General features: G+C 38.7%; 1 protein-coding gene across 5 annotated transcripts in view; it reads right to left on the bottom strand.

The window, feature by feature from the left end:
• The window catches only part of cdk5rap2 (CDK5 regulatory subunit associated protein 2), a 280,021-nt gene that overhangs the window by 19,629 nt on the left and 237,875 nt on the right, over positions 1–22,517 (bottom strand). For 3 of the 5 annotated variants that reach the window (XM_031890511.1, XM_031890512.1, XM_031890510.1), the window contains exons 2-11: positions 20,987–21,042; positions 20,814–20,875; positions 17,449–17,559; positions 15,435–15,511; positions 12,236–12,359; positions 11,215–11,336; positions 8,177–8,285; positions 7,677–7,802; positions 2,231–2,350; positions 1,515–1,606 (exon numbers count right to left, since the gene is read on the bottom strand). In XM_031890511.1, coding sequence (XP_031746371.1) covers positions 1,515–1,606; positions 2,231–2,350; positions 7,677–7,802; positions 8,177–8,285; positions 11,215–11,336; positions 12,236–12,359; positions 15,435–15,511; positions 17,449–17,559; positions 20,814–20,831 — 899 coding nt within the window. In that variant the 5' untranslated portion in view covers positions 20,832–20,875; positions 20,987–21,042. 5 annotated transcript variants of the gene reach the window in all.

The raw sequence follows: 22,517 nt of genomic DNA, 5'->3' as shown, positions 1-22,517 counted from the left end.
ATAATATAGTTTTATGCAGAACAGAATTAAATTAGTTTGGTAAGATCTATGAGGAAGCTGGACCCACAGGGTCTGCTTAAACTGTAGCCTTAAAAAAAGTCCCCAGGGTGGGCGGCAGGGGGGGCAGGCACAGTCTAAGTACGCAGCTCACAGACTATTATTGGTTAAATTAAGGAACAGTGCTAATTGAAATTTGTCGACAGGTTACAAGGCAAAAAAAAAACACAACTCCAATAGGCACAAAAAAAAGTTGCATTGTATGGAAAAAATTGGTGCAAAAAAAAAAAAGCATTTTGCATTTTCTTTTGGCGAAGCAAATGGAAGATTCACTCACCACTATTAGGGATTTTTTGCCTGGAACATAATATTTGTATTTGGATAGAGAACTGGCTGAAGGATAGATTACAAAGAGTAGTGGTAAATTAATAATTTTCTAATTGGACCAGTGTTACTAGAGCAACATGAAAGTCTGTCTTTGGCCCTAAGCTTTTTAACTTGTTAATGACCTATTTTTGCTGACGATACTAAATTGTGCAAAATTGTGCAAAACTGTAAGTTCAATGCAGGATGCTGTCACTTTGCAGAGAGATTTGGCTAAACTGGAAGACTGGGCAGCAAACTAGCAATGAATTTAACACTTTTGTAAAAAATACATTATATGTTGTTGGGGGTATCCTTCATTGAGAAGGATCCAGAAATGTATCTGTAATAATAAAACAGTACCTCATACTAGATCCTAATTAAACCACATACATCCATAATTGGGTCTATTTAATGTTTAAATGATTTATAGTAGAATTAAAGGTGTAGTTCACATTTAAGATGTTATAGGATGGGCACATGGGATCATGTGTAATACAGGAAATGATTAGAATAGCTACCATCTTTACACTGTAATCAGTAAAAAAATTCCATCCACAGTAATTTTACTCTAATATTCAGCCTTGTGGTAGCTACTATTTATTAGCATCTACTATTTATATGCTACCATTTATATGTGGCTAATATTTATATACACTATTTATATGCGGCAACAATTTATATACACTATTTAAAGCTACTATTTATATCCGGCGAATAAACGCGGGCGTTATTTAGTGCATGTACCGGCAAATACTGCTTGAAAATAGTCTTCATGAGTTAAATAACGCATGCAATATCGCGCGTGAAATAGCGCAAGTATGCTTATAGTGAATCGTGCGAAAAGTTGCGAAAAATGTTTTAACGCACGCTATAAATAGCGCACGTTTTATCGGCCCCATTAGGTGTTAAGGGTATTAACTCACTGTGAATACCGGACTGTACCAAACTTTGTAAATGATTGTAAGTATGGCAAATAAACGTGTTTTCAAAGGAATACCGTCATGCTGCACATTCCCGGTGGGAATATGTTTAATGTATATTAAAGATTTGCTCTGAATGATACTTTCTTACATTATGTAAATAACTTCTTGGGTGTAATTCCTAACAGAAAACAAAAGGGGTAAAACCCCCAGTGCTGAAACATAACTCACCCTTCTGAGTTCTCTGACTTTGTAAACTGGGAATATGATTTATCTTCTTTCACATTCAAAAATGATGTCCTTAAATAAGTTTTTCTCTGTTCCTACATTTAAATTCAGAAATAAACACAGAGCTGTTAAGGAATTCCACAACTTCAGTTTTTTCTTTAATATTTTACTATTAAAAGATGTAAGCTCCTTTTTCTAATCTATAAGGAAGACCTTGCATATGCCAGAAGACTTTATTGTTAACAACACAGCAGAGAGGTAACTGTATGGCCCCCTTGCATATTCAAAATCCAATGTAAACTATACTTAATCCCTTTCTTTATAAAGATTATAGAAGTTCTTAGGTGTTAACAGTTGCTCCTCAATGGACTTCCTCATTAATATCCATTTTCAACTGGGAGATGAAACTGCACTTCATATTGTATATGGGCCATACCAATGCTTTGTATGCCTATACCCCTTTTATTACAGGTTAATACCTACTCGCATGGCTTTTTACAGCTAAGTATATTATCCAGACTTAATTGACATGGAAAGCTTTGTGTCATCTGCAAACACAGATACATTGCACATTCATTGACACCCCCAAGTCATTAATAAACAAATTCAATCACAATGGGCCCAATACAAAACCCTACAGCACCCCACTAAGAACCCTACCCAAAGTAGAGAAAGTACCACTGACAACCGCCCTTTTGTACACAATCCTTTAGCCATACCTCTTTTTCCCTATTCTTTAGAGCAAGTGTAAGGCCTTGAATAGTCTTATCTCTTTTGACTGCATTTTCCTCATGTAGGGCAAGTTCTGTCTCTTTTTCATGGAGTTCTTGTTGGAGTTCCTATAGTATTTAAGACATAGTTTAAGAAATATTACTAAAATATTCTTATACACCATTTTATTGACAATCATACATTAATATATATATTTTATGTAAATGTATTTGAATGTATATATATATATATATATATATATATCCAAAAAAGACCAGCAACACCGAGTTATATTCCAAAAACAATCAATTGTGTATTAAAAACGCATGAACAGCCAACGTTACGTCCGCAACAGCCCAAATAATCCACACATAAAAAGAAATCAAAACAAATAAGTCTTTAAATAAAGTGATGTGTAACAAAGTGGAATGACTCAGTAAATACTGAACACATGAAGAAAAGGAGATGCAAAAAGGCATGGAAAGACAAGAAACCCGCTGAAATCTGTGTTTTGAAAGCAATCCTGCCCCCTATAAGCACAAATAAAGATCAGCTGGTTAAGTCCTAACTGATGGCCTATAAAAAGGTTTCTCAACACCAAGGTATCACACAAGAAGAATCTCATGATGGGTAAAAGCAAAGAGCTTTGCAACCTTATTGTTGCAAAACATACTGATGGCATTGGTTACAAACATATTTCTAAGCTTCTGAATTTTCCAGTGAGCACCATTGGGACCACAATCCTAAACCGGCCATGACCAGGGGTCTGACAGAGGAATCCAAAGAATAATCAGAAGAGTTGTCCAAGAGCCAATGATCACTCGTGGAGAGCTTCAGAAAGACCTTGAATTAGCAGGCACAGTTGTTTTAAAGAAAACAATAAGTAATACACTCAACCAACATGGCTCTATACTCCACTGCTGAAGTAAAAGCATGTTGAAATTTTTTTAAAGTTTGCTGCACAACATTTGGACAAACCAATGAAATTCTGGGAGAATATAGTCTGGTCAGGTGAGACCCTAATTTAATTCTTTGGATGTCATTGCATGCACCATGTTTGGAAGAAAAAAATGGCACTGTACATCACCCCAACAACATTGACATTTGGAGGTGAGAACATCATGGTGTGGGACTGTTTTTCAGCATATGGTACTGGCAGACATCATATAATTGAAGGAAGGATGAATGGAGGAATGTACCAGGAAATTCTTTCTAAGAATCTGCTGCCATCTACCAGGATGCTGAAGATGAAACAAGGGTGGGCATTTCAGCAAGATAATGATCCCAAACACACAGCCAAGGAAAATAACTCTAAACTGGTTTCAGAGAAAGAAAATAAACCTGCTAGAATGGTCCAGTCAATCATCCAACTTGAATGCAATTGAAAATCTATGGAAAAACTGAAGATCAGAGATCATAGTGGAGGCCCCCAGAACCTTCAAGATTTGAAGACCGTTTATGTGAGGAATGTGCCTAAATCCCACGTGAGCAATGCACGCGACTAGTTTCTTTACACAGGAGGTGCCTTGAAGCTGTCATTACCAACAAAGGTTTTTCTACTAAGTATTAAATACATTTTGTGTTCAATACTTATTCCTGGTGTCATTCTACTTAATTACACATAATTTATGGACTTATTTGTTTAAATTTATTGGTATGTGTGGATTACTTGGGTTGTTACGGACATCTGGTGTAAATTTCATGCCAACAGCCCCATTAGAAATATATTTACTGAGAAAAACATTGATGTATTCAATACTTATTTTCCCTGCTGTAAATACATGTTAAGATTTAATGGGATCTCATCAATGACTTGTGCCTTCTCTTGGAACATGGCCTAATTCTGTGTAAGGTGTGTAAAGTGTTATTTGAGTTAAATAGTGAAAAGGTATATGATCTATTATTTGGCATTAGTGGCATCTGGGTTTTACCAGAAAAAAAGTTTTTAGATAATTTGAAACACAAGTCTACTAAAAACATTCAATAAACCCAGAATGATTATTTTGCCACCAATATGAATTCATGTAGCTTATTTACCATCAAGTAAAAGAGCAAAGGGAACCTATTTTAAAAAACTGGATTTGCTAAAAATTAGCTTTATAGTAGGGATGTAACGAATCCAGGATTCTCTTCAGCCTTTTTCAACAGGATTCGGCCGATTCCCCACTGCTGGCCAAAATGAATCCTTAAATTCATGTGACTATATGTCACAAACATAGAAGTTGAAAATTTTTCACCGCACACGGGGCTCTTTAGCCCTTACATATCCTAATATACATATGTAAATTACAATTCAGACTCGTTTGGTATTCAGCCAAATCCTTTATTAAGGATTGGGGGTTTGGCTGAATCCGAAAATAGTGGTTCAGTGCATCCCTACTTCATAGCATAAGGCCTTGTAATTTGCAAAGTTTTCTTGATACCAAGTTTCCAGATAAGGGATCCCATACCTGTTCTTCCCTATTGATATTTTGGGTAGTTTCTCAAATCACACCTAAGCATCCGAAGAAATATGCTCAAAACCTGGATGGATCAGACACGTGCACACAAGTCTATGTTAAGCTCCTTTATGTCTACTGGGGCTATAGTAATGGGGAAATGTTGCTGTAATGTAACTATAGTGGATGTTTAATACACCTTATTTTTACAGTTAATTTTACATTTAATAATTTATCTGTGGTTCCTTGATCTTACCATGTTTAAGCAGTTTGCAATTAAATACTGCAAACTACATGGTTGAGTTGTGTAAAGTAGGGAAAAGGTTGGATGGAGAAAGCACATTAATTAGCCTTATATATATCAAGAACAAATACATAAAATAATCTAAATAATAATAAGTATTTTTGCAAATAAAAAACAAATTAAAGTTAAACTGGAGCTGATCGTGGTCCTTAAATAAAAAATAGAGTCCAATAAAGTTAATTGCTTGTAGCTCCCTTCTTTTTTACTCTTCTGATTGGGCTCAAAAACACAAAAAACTAAAAGAAAGCGCGTAGAAAGAAAAACACCTTTGAGTGTCAGTGATGTGCAAGTACTAAACCAGAAGTGTAACCATTCCCAATCAAAGTGCTCAGTGCAAACAATAAAAATTTTAATATATCCTCCACCGGTCACACGGTAAGTATGCCTACTCACCAGACCAATAAGAAATAATTGCCAAACTATATCCCAAACTGGAATCAATGGGCTTCAGTACTGGCAGAAAACCCTTACGTGGTGGAGTACATAAAAGAAGGAGATTTACCAATAGCGCAATAAAGTTTATTAAAGTAAAATGGAACAAGCTTTTATGCATAAGAATATGTTGAATCACAGTGCATGTAACAATCCAAATTCACAGCTCAATACAGGTCTGCAGCTCTACACGTTTCACGTGATAACCGTCATGCTTTCTCAGGAGCATAAATAAAACGGTAATGAAACGGCTTGATAACCCTTATCCATATAATGTAAGCATCTGAAGCAGCCTTGTTCCGCTGCTTTGTGGGTGTAAATAGTTATTGCATATCTGTTGGTGTGAATCTAGTATATGTGAAGATTTTGATGGTGTAGGTCTTAATATAATTTTAAACTGTGTGCCTTACAAATAATCAATCCAACATTTACATATTTTTAAAACAATGTTTGTTTTTTTTGAGTTTTAATAATGATGTGTGCGCAACTATCTCGATTCTAACAGAAAAGGCCAATAACATGGGGCACTTCTTAAATGTAAAACCTACTGACCAGATCCCAAAACACAGCATATGTCTAGTTGCCACTAAAAGGGCCAACTAATTTGGTTTTTTCCAAACTTGCCCTCCGATTTGACCAATTAAATGCTAGGACTCCCATTTGCCATGTAGTTGGCCTGACCACACCTCTACTATCTTTCTGAGCCAAGCTGCCATAAAGAAAAAGCGAAGAGATGAGCCAGCCACCATATTTATGCAGCCTTTTTTTTGTAAAGGAATACGTGACCACAAAACATACGGAAAGTTCTTATCAAGTTTACCCCACACAGGTTGTACTAACTAGCTTGGTTAATAGTAATAAACAAATGTCACCTTTTTTGCTTAAGGAACAAAAATATGGATTCTTTCATGTTCTTTAATAAGAGCTTTGGTCCTGTCTTACTTCTGCCCCACCAATGGCAGAATCAAGCTCACTCTTCAACTACTGCCAGCCTCTTAACGACCAGAGAATGCCTGGCACAAATGGGACATTTTGAACTGCAGCAACAGCACATAAGTTATACTTCAAATTTGGAGAACTGCTTCATTGCCCCTTTTGATTTGGGACACATTAGATTTCCCCTTTGGATTTACTTTGGCGTTACCCCCCCCAATGACAGAATAGGACAGAAGTGGGTTATTGGAAAGGAAACAATCTCTGGTAAATTTACATAAGGGTAGTTACAGTTTCCACTAGAGATTGCAGTCTACAGTCCATATTATGCAGCATCCACCTCAGCCTGCACTATGGCCTGTGAGTTCTCCAGAACGAGCGCCAAAGAGAGCGAGCCTAGCAGGAATACTTGGCCCTAAGTTATATCCACAATATCCTGCCTGAGAGAAATAAGGCCCATAAGGTCACGTCATAGAAGCCCAGAAAAAAGGTACTGTACACTCCATGCCAACAGAAAAACACATGCCGAAGACTTTCCACCTATGCCAGTAACTCAAATCCCACCTCCCCAGTTAACCAACAAGCCCAGAAGGGTTTAGCTCCAACAGCTAGCTCCCTGACAGTCGGCTGATTATGGAATGTGTGTAATTAGAGGCAAAAACAAAGGAACTTATTGGGAAGATAAGAAACCAGTCAGTTCTGGTGGAAAGGCTGCTAAGTGTTAATTCTGATGGTATTATGCCTTCTCAGTTGCTGACCCTATCCTATTTGTCTGTAAGGGAAGCTGTACGAAACCTAAAGAAACCTAGGAAAATCAACTAAAAATAAAATAATAAAATGCTGTCTGTCCTGCACTCTGTAGGCCAGTGACCCCAACCAGTGGCACGTGAGCAACATGTTGCTCCCCAACCCCTTGGATGTTGCTCTCAGTGAACCCAAACCTGGTAGTTATTTTTGAATTCCTGACTTGGTGGCAAGTTTAAGCTGAATAAAAACAAGATTTACTACCAAATAAAGCCCCCTGTAAGCTGATAGTGTGCATAGAGGCTCCCTAATAGCCAATCTTAGCCCTTATTTGGCACCTCCATTAACTTTTATGATGCTTGTGTTGCTCTCCAAGTTTTTTTTACATTTGACAGTGGCTCACAAGTAAGAAAGGTTGGGAACCCCTGCTGTGGGCACTAGAAAAATGAGTAATTGCAGGACACATGACTTGATTAAATAGAAGGACTTTTCCTGCACCAGAAGAGTGGAAAAGTTATATTTTCCTAAAATATAGCAAATATTTAAATCTATAATTTTCTTTTATTAGATGTACTGAATACATACACAAATCTGAATACATACACTTATTTTCTTTTCCATATGATCTAGTTTTATCTGTAGGTCACTTGCCACATGATGGGCATCCTCTGAGATATCATTCTGCACCAGGTCTACACCAGACTTCTCATGTGAAAAGGACAACAAATCCTATAAAAAAAAAATAAAACCAAACAAATCAGTTTGATATTTATAAAATAAAAATAATTTACACTATTTCTTTTTTTTTTTGCTTGGTGCAGAAGTCCCTCATAAAAATATCAAAATCTAGCATAAGAAAATGCATACGTATAGCTTTTTATTTTCTGAATCAAAAGATTACAAATATTTAATATTTTATAATATATTATTATTAAAGGGGAAACTTTACCCCTAAACATTGCATTCTGATGCACATTCTTGTTTCACTGGTTGAGTCCATGCTACTATTTTCGGGCACAGAACTGGCAAATTTAACAGAAAAGGGTTTAGTCAGATGGTCGGTACAAGAAAAATAGGATTTTGAATGTTAAATGCTAACATACCATTCCAAGATCATCCTTCTGGATCAAGTAATTAGTTCCAGATATCTGGCTTTCCAACGAAACTGAAGATTCCTTAGAATTAAGATATCGATTCTCATTTTCAATCGTCCTAAAAGGATAAAAAATAATTTTAAAACATAACTTATTCTGAAGCATCTACTGTACAAAGCCATAGAAAAATACAGAAAATCATCAACCTATGCAATCAAACATTATCATCAGACAGCAGCATACAGTATCAATTAAAATCCAAATAGGCTTTACTTTAAAATTTTAATGTCTATATAGTTGCTGTCACATATGAGTGATGTGTGATATCCCTGCAGTGACCACCAACCATTTGGGCTTTTGCTGTGCCTACCTGTGTGCCATACTCTCCCTGCCCTATTCTGCTTCTGGGAGGTGAACCAGGCAGGGGTTTTGTTCTGGGAGTTTGTTAGCATTTGCAAAAAGACAATTACTTCTTAATACTACTACCGTGCCTGTGATTATTTGAGTGCAAGCCCTTATCTAAGTAAAATATATTGATTTTGGTACCCTATATGGGTGGTACAATTTTTGGGTAGTTTTTGCACCAAATTCCAATACTTTAATTTATGATAGTGATGTTTTGAGTGCCCTCCATTCATCTATATTTTTATATGGTCTTGTATGACCTTATTATAGAGCTATGTTTGGACATGCAAAACCAGCCATGTTTGTAGCAGTGTACATTATGTTGGTTGGGATTCTCTAATGGTTAAGAGCACTCTTTTTAATATAGCATTTAGTTAGAACCAGCACCTTTATTGTGTTGTTCACTTGAAAAAGGGCTTTGCCCGAAACATGTAGTGTAACTCACTATTAAACACTAATTTGCAGCAAAGCCCTGCAGTGTCAGGTGTCCTCCATTACCCTATATCAGTGCTGTCCAACTGGCGGCCCGCGACCCCCCTCTGTGTGGCCCCCCACCTGTCTGGCTGCTTTGATGGCTTACTCTTGTGTAAGCTTTAAATGGTATCAGTACTGAGATTAACTGGCCCCCTGCATGGTTCTCACCTCAGATTCAGGCTGTAATCCCCCTGTATTGTTTAAATATGTAATCCCCTGTGTTGTTCACACCTTTTAATCTCTGCATTGTTCACCCCCTGCAGTGTTCACACCTCAGGCTCAGGCTGTAATCACTCCCATTGTTCCCCTGTTCACACCTCAGGAGCAGTAGAAACCCACAAATAATCCCTGCACACTACAAAAAGAACATATACTGAGGTGGTACTGCAATTAAAAAGTTTTTTAACATATAGTTATTGTGCAGACTGTAGGAGCAGTGCCAGCATTGTGTCACTGTAGGCTGCCTGTGTGTGCCATACACACAGGCATCATAGGGCAAGCAGAGTATGGCACACACAGGCAGGGTAGGGAAGGCAGAGTATGGCACACACAGGCCAAGTATGGCACAAACCAGCCAAGAATGGCAAACACAGTGAAAGTATGGCACACAGGCAGGGTAGGGAAGACAGAGTATGGCACACACAGGCAGGGTAGGGCAGGCAGAGTATGGCACACACAGGCAGGGTAGGGAAGGCAGAGTATGGCACACACAGGCAGGGTAGGGCAGGCAGAGTATGGCACACACAGGCAGGGTAGGGAAGGCAGAGTATGGCACACACAGGCAGGGTAGGGAAGGCAGAGTATGGCACACACAGGCAGGGTAGGGAAGGCAGAGTATGGCAGGTTTTTGCTGTACTACAACCATTAATATGGGTATGGTCATGTGATAACATGGGCGTGGTTTCAAGTGGGTGCGGTTTCAAAAAGGGGAGTGGTCAAAACTGGCTTCCATTATCGGCCCTCCACCACGTAGGTCGGAAAAATTCCGGCCCTCGGTACAACAGAAGTTGGACAGCACTGCCCTATATGATGTCTTTATTGCATTGATGTGACCCAGCCATAATACCAAAGAAGTGTTCAAAGTATTAATTTAACAATTTACCAACTGAACTCAACAGACACTTGAGAAATTTGACAGCGTTTACCAGGTATTTGTATTCCCAGGTAGTTAATTATCTTGCTACGCCATTTAAATTAGCCCCATTTTTAAAATTATTGAGTTAATCTTCACTACTCTTTTCTTTGTAATATATCCTGCAGGTCTAGTACATGCTTTAGGGCAGTGGTGGGCAAACTTATTAGTCAACTGAGCCAAATATCAACAAAACAGCAATTGAAATTTCTTTTGAGAACCAAATTTTTTGCATACTGTCACTGGTTGACTCGTGCATGAAATGAGCGAGCCTCCCCTGCACCGCCTGCGCCTGCATCTTCCGTAGCCCAAAGACCACCCCCTCCTGCTGATTTTTGCTACGGCAATGAAAATGCAATCGCACTGTACTTGCGAGCCTGCACCTGGAAGAGCCAAATTCAAGGGGCTAAAGAGCCGATTGTGGCTCGCGAGCCGCGGTTTGCCCACCACTGCTTTAGGGGGCTCCCTTTCCTAGCATATGTGTTAGAGCAAAATCAATTAACTGACTCCAGCACAGATAAAATGTAACAAAATAACCAACTTCAGCACAGATGCAGAGAGAGTATTTCTGATAATTTAAAAAAAAAAAAAAAAAAAAGTGAGCTCTATTGCATCTATGCAAAGGCTGACTCTTCAAAAGATGTATTAGATCTAATCCAACTCCTACATGAAGAGAGACTAATTGCTTAGAGGGGGATAGTGAAAAGTACTTTGGAAATGGTGAAGAATTTAACTGACTATATTTGGAAAGTTTCTTAAAGTTTAATTTCTGTGACAGTTCCCCTTTAAAGGCTCGAAACTTTAATGTGTTTGATCATTTGTATAATTTTTTTCTTTTGAATTATACCATTAGCAAATACATTTAACATGGCCTTACATTTACAAAAAATAGGTATTGTAGATTATTCCCTGTATACTGTTACGAAGGATTGTTTATATAACATGGATTACTGCATACACGCAGCACTAACAAGGCTGAACAACAAGACTGAGGTAACGTAACTGAACAAGATACAGTTAAATAGTAACCACATACCTGCCTCTTTCACAGAGTATGGAAACAGCTAAAGGTTTATTTTCTAAAGCAGACCTTTGCTTTCGCTCCTGATCCAACAATTGAGCAATTTTATCAGCTTCTTCATTTGCTGTTGCTACTTCCTAAGGGTAAAAACTAATGGTATAATAAAAATTGAAAACATACTGTACATACAGCAAAGCCTTGCATCAACGCCACCATCCTAAACACTTTAATAAACTGTGTCTGAAAGTGCCAAAGTACCCAACATGGAGTCAAAATATGCTGCTTTAAGCGGGCATTAAACTACAAGGCTCCATCTATGGAGCCAGGACAGATTTCACACAGAATTTCCCATTGGTTTCACTATTAAACTTTTTGCAGAACGTATTGATAATCTGGCGATGTAAGTTAGAATCAGGATGCTCACCAATTAGAAATCATTCCCACTATAGATGTGCTGAACCTTTAGGCTGGTACAGCATATAAAACATGCCATTTTTAGCCATTTTCATTAAGGGCTGATAAAGAGTACCCACAGTTGTAAACATGCCCCTCTCCTAACTTTTCTTTAAATGTGTTGCTGACATCAAAATTTAAAACAAGCATATATTTTGAGAAATGTCCAGCTTTTCTTGGAAACTAGGTTGTAACTAGACCATTTCAAATTGTTTCAGCGGTGTTAAAAATAAAATCTTTTTTAGCTCGTTCAGTTAGGCTTATGTAAAAAATATAATGGGTTTTTTCAATCGTTGGAATCAGGTATGTTTGTAAAATATAAAACATTTGTTGTTTCTAGAAGTTTATCTGCCTTTTCTAAATAAGCAATTTACCACAGTCAAGAGGGGAAGGGTTGTTTAGATATGCCCATTCCCAAAAAAGGTGAGATTAATTTTTTCCCCCCCATTTGGCCAAATTTTGTTGGAGATCATTAATTGTTTGAATTATGCTTAGTTCTCAGGGAGCCTTTTGACCTAAGGCTAATCGGATCTTATACCTGTATAAAAATACACATATGCATAAAACTTAAACAAATCCTTACCTTTTCCAGAACACTTATTTTCCTGTTAAGTTCATACTCTAGAGATTGCAGATTCTTATTGCAGTCTTCTTTCACCTGAATCATTTTAAATTCATTTTCTCCAGCAAGATTTTCCAGTGCTTTTCTAAAATAAACCAGACAATTTAAGTAGCTTAACCCTCTTTGCTTATTCTTCAGTTATGTTTCACTTTAAATCATTACCAACAAAATTAATTTATTTTGCATAGACAAAAGCTAAAACCTGCACCTGGTAAATTGCATTTCAACTCTCTTCAACTCTTCTGAGAAAGTGCAGTTTCTCTTATATGTTTCACATTGGAGATATATAATGAATGTCTGTAAAAAGATGATATAGCTCTACTTCAAGATATCTGTGTTTCAGATTTCATGTGGAATCATATGAATACATTTTTGAGAGACACCGTAACTATTGCGGTTGTTCTAATTATACACAGCTGTCTAATTTGAATGCTTTGATCGCATTTCCAAAACCTTGTGCAGCCTTTAAGGATTTAAGTAGCAGCCAATCTATCAAGAATTCTTCATCAAGACAACAAGGACAGTAAAATCCTAATGGCCAAATGTAAACCAATTAGTATGCTGCATTATGAACCATAAAAGTTAAGTGAATAAAAAAAAAAAAAAAGCTGTCTATAAGTTATGTTAACCATTTCCCTGGTAAATGCTTCCAAAAGCAAATTTTGGGGAAGATACCTTCAGTTGTCTCAATAGTGCTCTTAAGTCTCCCCATATTTCACCTGTTCAGATGATCAGAAGCCAAACAGGAAGAAAAAATGCTGAGCTGTGTAAAGAAAGTTACCATAATGCCTCACTCCTGCATAGACACCCAGACCAAGTGAACATGCTCAGTTAGTAAGACTAGGGGGCAGATTTACCAAAATACAAATTCGAATCCCGAATGGGAAAAATTTGTATTGGAAATGAAAATATTGCGACTTTTTCTTCGCCGTCGCGACTTTATCGCATTTTTCGTGACTATTTAGTTGCCGTCGCATCATACTGAACGATCGTAAACGGCGGGAAAACCTTTCCGACTTTGCATGATTTTGGAAGCCTCCCATAGAAATAAATGGCACTCTGCAGCTTCAACCTGGCACAAGGAAAGTCACGTTACCGAAGCTTGAATGAATCCGAAACTTTTGTACTCGTCGCGACAATACGATATTTTCGCATCGTCGACTAAAAAGTCGTGAAAAATACATGCAAGATACAAAAAAGTTGCGACGGCGACAAAAAAGTCGCAAAAATACCGATCATTACAAAAAAACGCATTCGGAGCTTTCGTGGATTGATAAATGTGCCCCTATGAGTCAGCTTCCTGCTGATTGGCTCAGATCCACATTCCTAAGGGGGGGGGAGTGACTTCTTAGCATTGAGGGAGGGGGAGCAGGAGAGAGGAGACAGCAGAAACCTGTTGTGTCTCTGGCACAGGAATTACAGACACAAGAAATCTTTTTTCAGAGAAGTCAGTGCAGCGTTTCTGTGAGTGCTTATGGCTGTATTTACATAGACCTTTCTGATAAAACTTACTTAAATTTTACCTTCCTTTCTCCTTTAATGAAAAATTAAATGTAGTTATGGTGTATATTTAAAGCACAACAAATGCTGTCTCACATGGCAGCAGAACTTTTTTTTTTAATATACAACAATATCATTGTTGATCATGATTTACAAGATAGAAACAAAACAGGAAATGGAAAATTAGGTATTTATAGGCTACTGCCACAAATCAGCTCCATGTACCCGCACCAGAGCCAAAGCAATGATTCCGGGTGCAGGCACATAAAGAAGCTTTAAGGAGCACAGGGGAGGATTTTCCACCTGTCTTTATCCACAGGCCAAAAATTCGCCACATTTTGCTGTATCCATTCAGTAATATAACAAGTGGCAAATGGAACAGCAGGAAACATTCCTTCACATCAGATAATATGCCAACAACCTGTTTATACAATGAAGGGGGGCTGCTTTGATGATTTACCTTTGTGTAAGCTTTAAATGCTATCAGTACTGAGATTAACTGGCCCCCTGCATAGCCACACCTCAGATTCAGGCTGTAATTCCCCTGTATTGTTTAAACATGTAATTCCCTGTACTGTTCACACCTTTTAATCCCTGCATTGTTCACCGATTGCATGGTTCACACCTCAGGCTCAGACATTGTTCACCTCTTCACACCTCAGACTGTAGAAGCAGTGCCAGTATTGTGTCCCTGTATGGCACACACAGACAGCAGAGGGCAGACAGAGCATGACACACACAGGCAGCATAGGGCAGGTACAGTATGGCATACACGGGCAGCATAGGGCAGGCAAAGTACTGTCTGCATGTGTGCCATACTGGGAGGTGAACCTGGTTTTAAGGTTGTGTCTTAATATGACATAATATAATTCTTTCACATATGAATGATGGTTGATATTCCTGCAGTGAGCACAAAGCATTTGGGTTTTTGCTTTTGCTGGCTACCGCCATTAATGTGGGCATGGTCTTAAAAGCTCTTGTGATAACATGGGTTTGAAATGGGTGCAGTTTAAAAAAGGGGAGTGGCTTCCATTAGCAGCCCTCCACTATGTATGTTAAAGAAATTCCAGCCCTCTGCACCACATGAAGTGGACAGCACTGGTAACCCCCAGTGATTTTTACCTTTTCTTCTTTAACTAAAAAATAAAAGATTGATTTTCCGTGGTAATACAGTATTGGAGCTCTGTTCTGGACTGGTGTGCACCCAGCTTTCCTGGTTTCTTCCCTTGTTACAAAAAGATGCAACCGCTGGAGGTGAGTGAGCAATTATTCCTTTGTTTTTGTCTTATTTAGATGCTGTGTGTGTTTGCTGATGACAAAGTCCTATGCAAGCAAATTAAGTCCATCTAGGATGTGTCATCCTTACAGGGCTATCTAGGCAGCTAAGTATGAAGTATGGTATGCAGTACAGCTTTGTGTGTTTCACTGCATTGCATGCGTCAACTGATTTCATTCTGCCCAGTGGGTCTCTACCAATAGAAGTGGGTATATATGATGAAAAAATGAAACCAAGAATAATGTTTTTTGTCTGCTCCTATTCGTACAGTCCCAAGGGCAAAATTATATGAACATAAAACCAAGGCTTTGCCTTGTAGATTAACATAAAACACACAGCAAGTATAATACATTTAAAATTATATATTTAGAAAAATATACTTACGAGGCTTTGATCAGCAGATGTTGTTTCTCCTGTAGATCATGCTTTAAAGTTTCTGATTCAACTTTTAACTCTATATTCTGTAAAGAAAAACACATGGATAGTTTCCATTAAAATTTGATATTGTTGTCAACAAAAAAAAACAAAACAATTTACTTCGGAATCAGTTAACCACCACCTATTTATCCTTGCACATGGAAGTAAATATTACGTTATTGCATGTTACTTTCATGGTTGCGTTCTTTCTGTCTTTCAGTTTAGGCTTGAAGGTCAGAAACAAAGTGTCCAAGGACTTCTTTGCAGTTCACTCATTATGTTAATATGACCCATTCCACAAACATGTTTTATACTGTAGATTTTGTGCTTTAACTGGAAAAAAGTTGAAACTGATCAGGGCACTTTTGCCAAAACACAAAGGAATAACCTTGCCTCAGACAGCACCTACTTATAGTCCTGATCTAAAGTGTTAAAGCTCTGCTTCAAAACAGTATTTAAATTCACTGCACTGCTGGCAACAGAGGGTTCTTTTATGTCAAAAACATTCTAATCCATTTTTATTCCCCTCTTTAAATTTCTGTCTTTCTTAGAGCCAGGAGATGATGTCCCTTTAAAGGTCAGATTGTGGGTCTAAAAGGAATTAGGAACTGGTTCACAGAAAGAAACCTGGCAAGTGGCATATGTTAGTAAGCACAGACAGGTAGATAAGCTGTATACTAGGAACAGGCAGGAAAGCCATTGGGGGGTATTGGGGACAGGCAGAGAGTCTAAGTAGGAACAGGCAAGATTTCACAGCAAGGCACAGATAAAAAAGTACCAGTCGAGGCAATAGATTAGGGTACACTCACACAAGGTCAGGAAATGCCAAATATCAATATTAAGAATAAGAAACAAAAGTGTAGAGTACATGTAGAAACAGGCAATCAAAGACAGCTACGCCTGGATATGTGCTGACTTCAAACTTGCATGAGTAACAGCACATAATTATGTCAGCCCTGAGAGTGCAGAGATGGAAACTCAATCCTTTTTTGTTTCTATATTCTCCTAGCTTCACTTTATTTCTCCATTTTGCATGCTGACATTCCTTTCCCTTGCTTGTAGTGCACAAGCTCCTGCAATATCTAACAGTGAATTAGGAGAAAATAACAGACAAAACATAACACATATATGGGAGGCGGTAGCCTCATAAAAAGAAGGCTTAAGGGTTGTAGCCAAAGAGGATAGACCTAGCAGACTAATGTGGCCCTCCAACGACCTAATGGACAAAAATGGTCTCAAACTCAAATGTCTGGTTTTTATTATGTGGAAAAACCTAAAAACTTGGAATGCTAACTTTCTTCATTTAAAAGCTTGCAAGTTTCTATAGAAGTTAGTCAATGGGAGGAGTCCTAGCCAAAGGCAAGCCATATTTGCAAACTAAACAGAGTTTTTTAATTCAAACAAGCTTTCCTTATTAATAAATAATTTAATTTCGAGTGTATTCGATTCAGAAAGAAACTCTAGTTCACAAAAACGAAAATTGATAAGTCCATTTGTGTTATCACCTACACATAAATGCCTTTCCAAAACTTACAGTCAGGTTTCAGATGTTTCACATTCGAGTACACCGTGAGTCGGAACAAGAATAGAATGGCAATGGATGCTATATGAATTTAGGTCGATCGTGGAAGTAACTTTAATGACAGAGGTGCATGTTTTTTACTATACATACTCTATATCCAAGTTACTTCCACGATCTACCTAAATTTATGCAGCACCAGCGCAGTATTTTTACAGCACCTAAATCACAACCAAACCCCATCCCCCAAAATAAGTAAAATACCATGGTTTGGTTATGAATCCACTTCTAAATGTTATATCTATTAACTAATCAGGGTTTAAAAAAGGTATTGCAGACATACTTTTTTGGCTTACTGAACTAAATGTTGTGCTTTTTAGAATTCAGAGTGGCCAATAAATTTATAAAAAGTACAAACAGTTTTCAAAACTACTAAACAAAAAGGAAAAAAGAATGAACTACCATTCTATACAAATCTTCATTGCTGCTGTCACACTTCTGCTGCACTTGTTCCTCCAAGAAATATATACGTAATTTTAAGTTGAAGTTCTCTTTTTTCAGGTCAGCTATTTGCTGTAAAAGGAAACATTATATTCATAACAAATACATAAACCAAGAACACGGCAACAAAGATAGAAAAAGTTTTTTTACTATTATACTATGAAATAGTAACTTATCCTTACCCTTAAGGCAGAGGTCAACAGTTTTAAATATTTAAGGGTTTCAAGGAGTAAATAAGGGTGTGCTCCTCAGCTGTGCCTTTTTAATATATAGGCACTTGTGGGTTCCTACCCACGCCAGACACTTGCAGGTACATCCACTGGCAAAGTTAAGGGGGAGAGGGGTGCCTGTTCCCTTCCTGATCAGCGCATGTACAGTACACAAACTACAATGCACATATTAAGGTCACCAATAGGGGGAGGGAGTTCAGAGGTCTGGTTGTGTAGGGAGGCACTAGACAGAAATACAGACCAACTCTTTAGTAACTTACTCCAGACCAAGTCAAACCTTGTAGAGTGCACTCATGAGGTCATGCCCAATTATTTTTGCCTGTCTAGTGCAGGTCTCCAAGCATTAAACTTGGAAAAGCTAAGACTGCGGCAGTCACCACCACCCTAGTTGCTACTAAACTGGTTAAGCTTCATAGCAGTAGATGATAAAATACTTGGCATGTAGCTTGGCCTGCTTCCTCTGACCTAGCTTAGCAACAACCTACATGCAATCAAGCATGTTGCATGGTTTTGAATACTTGCGTGGAAAGTTGTATGAGACATCACAAAAAGGGAGAATATGAAAAACAGAAAAGTATTTCATTGTATAACCCAGGACAAAGAGGCATACACCAACACAGAACTAATGCTTTATTCACAAACACAAAGTGGCAAGCCTAAACTGATTATTTAAAGACTGAGTATATATCTATATAAATACCAGGAAATAAAATATGCTTTTTGTTTGGAGTACTACATTTTATATATCATTCACGGCATTCCTTGCCCTAGAGGAGAATACAGACTAAAGTCCCCATCACATTTCCACACAGTAGGGTTAATTTTCTAAGGAACCAACTAATCTGTGGAACTGCAAAGCAGCAGTGCTACCCACAAAGTTAGGCTGGGGAAGATTATAGCATAAACAATACCAGTTACAGTGGCTTGCAAAAGTATTTGGCCCCCTTGAACTTTTCCACATTTTGTCACATTACAGCCACAAACATGAATCAATTTTATTGGAATTCCACGTGAAAGACCAATACAAAGTGGTGTACACGTGAGAAGTGGAACGAAAATCATACATGATTCCAAACATTTTTTACAAATAAATAACTGCAAAGTGGGGTGTGCGTAATTATTCAGCCACCTTTGGTCTGAGTGCAGTCAGTTGCCCATAGACATTGCCTGATGAGTGCTAATGACTAAATAGAGTGCACCTGTGTGTAATGTAATGTCAGTACAAATACAGCTGCTCTGTGACGGCCTCAGAGGTTGTCTAAGAGAATATTGGGAGCAACAACACCATGAAGTCCAAAGAACACACCAGACAGGTCAGGGATAAAGTTATTGAGAAATATAAAGCAGGCTTAGGCTACAAAAAGATTTCCAAAGCCTTGAACATCCCACGGAGCACTGTTCAAGCGATCATTCAGAAATGGAAGGAGTATGGCACAACTGTAACCCTACCAAGACAAGGCCGTCCCCCTAAACTCACAGGCCGAACAAGGAGAGCGCTGATCAGAAATGCAGCCAAGAGGCCCATGGTGACTCTGGGGGAGCTGCAGAGATCTACAGCTCAGGTGGGGGAATCTGTCCATAGGACAACTATTAGTCGTGCACTGCACAAAGTTGGCCTTTATGGAAGGGTGGCAAGAAGAAAGCCATTGTTAACAGAAAACCATAAGAAGTCCCATTTGCAGTTTGCCACAAGCCATGTGGGGGACACAGCAAACATGTGGAAGAAGGTGCTCTGGTCAGATGAGACCAAAATGGAACTTTTTTGCCAAAATGCAAAACGCTATGTGTGGCGGAAAACTAACACTGCACATCACTCTGAACACACCATCCCCACTGTCACATATGGTAGTGGCAGCATCATGCTCTGGAGGTGCTTCTCTTCAGCAGGGACAGGGAAGCTGGTCAGAGTTGATGGGAAGATGGATGGAGCCAAATACAGGGCAATCTTGGAAGAAAACTTCTTGGAGTCTGCAAAAGACTTGAGACTGGGGCGGAGGTTCACCTTCCAGCAGGACAACGACCCTAAACATAAAGCCAGGGCAACAATGGAATGGTTTAAAACAAAACATATCCATGTGTTAGAATGGCCCAGTCACAGTCCAGATCTAAATCCAATGGAGAATCTGTGGCAAGATCTGAAAACTGCTGTTCCCAAACGCTGTCCATCTAATCTGACTGAGCTGGAGCTGTTTTGCAAAGAAGAATGGGCAAGGATTTCAGTCTCTAGATGTGCAAAGCTGGTAGAGACATACCCTAAAAGCCTGGCAGCTGTAATTGCAGCAAAAGGTGGTTCTACAAAGTATTGACTCAGGGGGCTGAATAATTACGCACACCCCACTTTGCAGTTATTTATTTGTAAAAAATGTTTGGAATCATGTATGATTTTCATTCCACTTCTCACGTGTACGCCCCTTTGTATTGGTCTTTCACGTGGAATTCCAATAAAATTGATTCATGTTTTGTGGCTGTAACGTGACAAAATGTGGAAAAGTTCAAGGGGGCCGAATACTTTTGCAAGCCACTGTATAACCCTTGTAGGGTTATAATGTTAAACCTCAGTATACCCTTGGAGAAGGCTGCACTGTCTATAAAAAATAACAAGCAAAATTTGCAGCAATTGTTTCCCCCCCTGGAATCTTTCTCCCCAATGACATTTACAGTGTTGTTGTACAAAAACAGCCTGAGGGAGCTGAGTGGGATAATTCTGCAAACTTTTTTTTTTATGGGGGGGGGGCACACAATGTACGTCTCATTATATTTTGACCCACACAACTACATGCAACTTTATATTGTATTTTAATATGCATCAAAAGCCTAAAAATGGTCATTTGTTTTACTACGCGGAACAACAGTTACTTAGAAAATGAAAGTAATATATTGTTTAATACAATAAATAATATATATTTCTTTATTAAAATATCAAAAACATGTGTTTAGCTTAAGCTCTGTTCACTGAGCTAAACCATTAGTGTGCAATAAGATGGTAGATTAGCAAGCATACTTCAGTTGTTTTTATGGAAAATTTTCAAAATTCTGGAAAGGAAAACATGTATATGTTAAATAATTTTTAGCTGCATGCCTACAAAATGAACTTACCTTTTCAAAATCCTTCATTGTACAAGCACTATTCACTGCTGCTTGTTCATATGCAGAAAATTCTTTGGAAAATAAGGGAACAAGATTTAGTTTAGACACAAGTATTATGATATTTTAAACACTTTTGAGATGAAACAATATATTTTCTTTTAAATAAAAAACAAAATACATACCATTGCTACCACTACAATCATCTTAATTGCCTTTGTGAAGCAAAATACTGGTAGAACTGAAAAGACATGATGGCAAAAGAAAAATTATAAAATAGTAATTTCATTAAAGGACTAAACTATTTTAAACTTATTTTACTATAAATCCCTTTCCTGACTCCTAAAGGCAGCATTTAGAGAGACGTCTCTACCTGTAGGTAGCAAAAATACCAATCCCAAAATTTAAATTACCTCCCCATCAGCTGATCTAGGATACAATTTAAATTAGTGATTAGCACCTAGAGAAGTAGCAAAATTTAGAACGCTACTTCCTCGAGGGCTCCAAACTCTTGCAAAGGTTTAATAATTTGACCACGAGGCTGTATAAATTTGGTCCACTGCTTCATCTGCCCAAGAGACTAAAGGTGGCCATACACGTAGCAATTCAGATCTTTTGTGTGACCATTGGCATGAATGATCGCTCCCACCCTCCACTGGTGTTCAAGGGCTAAATCATCAGATATGGAGGTAGAAACAATAGAAATGCTACCTCCACCTGCCGATTCAGCTCTGAACGAAGATATTGCTAAGGTGCCTTCAATGGCCACCTTTAATCTGATTTGCCTTGTAAATTTCAAACTCACATCTGTCCCATAGTGTTTCCCTTACTTGGAAATGGAACTGGACGCTATTCCTGTCATTTATAGTAATGTGTCAGTATCTCGTTGAACCCTGCCTAGTCAAGGAGCAAATAAATACACAGAGGAAAAAGCCACAGTCTCTCATTTATTTACATGAGACCCATTTACACAATATGACAATGAACAAGTCAATACTCTAGAACAGGGGAGGGCAAACTTTTTGGCTCACGGGCCACATTTACTCACCCCCGGGCCGGACCGGGCCAGGGCGGGCAGGGCCAGCGTTACGCCCCCTTCGTGTCTTTAATTCCGGCCCGCCAATGACACCAAGTCTCGCGTGATGAGACTTGGCGTCGTCGGCGGGCCGGATTAAAAAGGCCAAGGGGCCGGATGTGGCCCGTGGGCCGTAATTTGACCACCCCTGCTCTAGAAGTAAATCTTCAGCTGCTTCCAGGGTTGGACTGGTCTGCCGGGACACCAGGAAAAAAACAGGTGGGCCCCTAGGCCCTCTAGTTAATTTGGCGCAGCACATCCTGTCAGCATACTAAAAACATCTGTACCAGCTGGTCTGTTTGGGTGAAATATATGCTGCCGGCAGGCGCCCAGCTTCACAAATCAGAAAGTGATGCGAGCAGGAGCACAAGCAAGTGATTTGGGATGTGGATTCAACATAGCCAGCGTCACTCACTTCTAGCTGTGGAGAGAAACTGTTCGGGCCGGATTGACTAAATTAACTGTGCACCTCGGTCCAAGATGGTCCAAGCTGTGGGCCCTGCTCACGTGATCAGTGGACTTAGCCCTCTGTGAGTGAAGCTGGCGGCTGGCCTGCACCTAATCGTAAGTGCTACGTTTCTGACAGCAGGCAGCAGTCTTAGCCCATCACCCAGCATGTAGTGCGGCTCTGCAGTAGCAAA

The sequence above is a fragment of the Xenopus tropicalis genome, chromosome 8, assembly GCF_000004195.4.
Source record: "Xenopus tropicalis strain Nigerian chromosome 8, UCB_Xtro_10.0, whole genome shotgun sequence".
Taxonomy (NCBI): Eukaryota; Metazoa; Chordata; class Amphibia; order Anura; family Pipidae; genus Xenopus; species Xenopus tropicalis.
The sequence above is the reverse complement of the archived record's forward strand: the minus strand, read 5'-3'. Positions and strand labels throughout refer to the sequence as shown.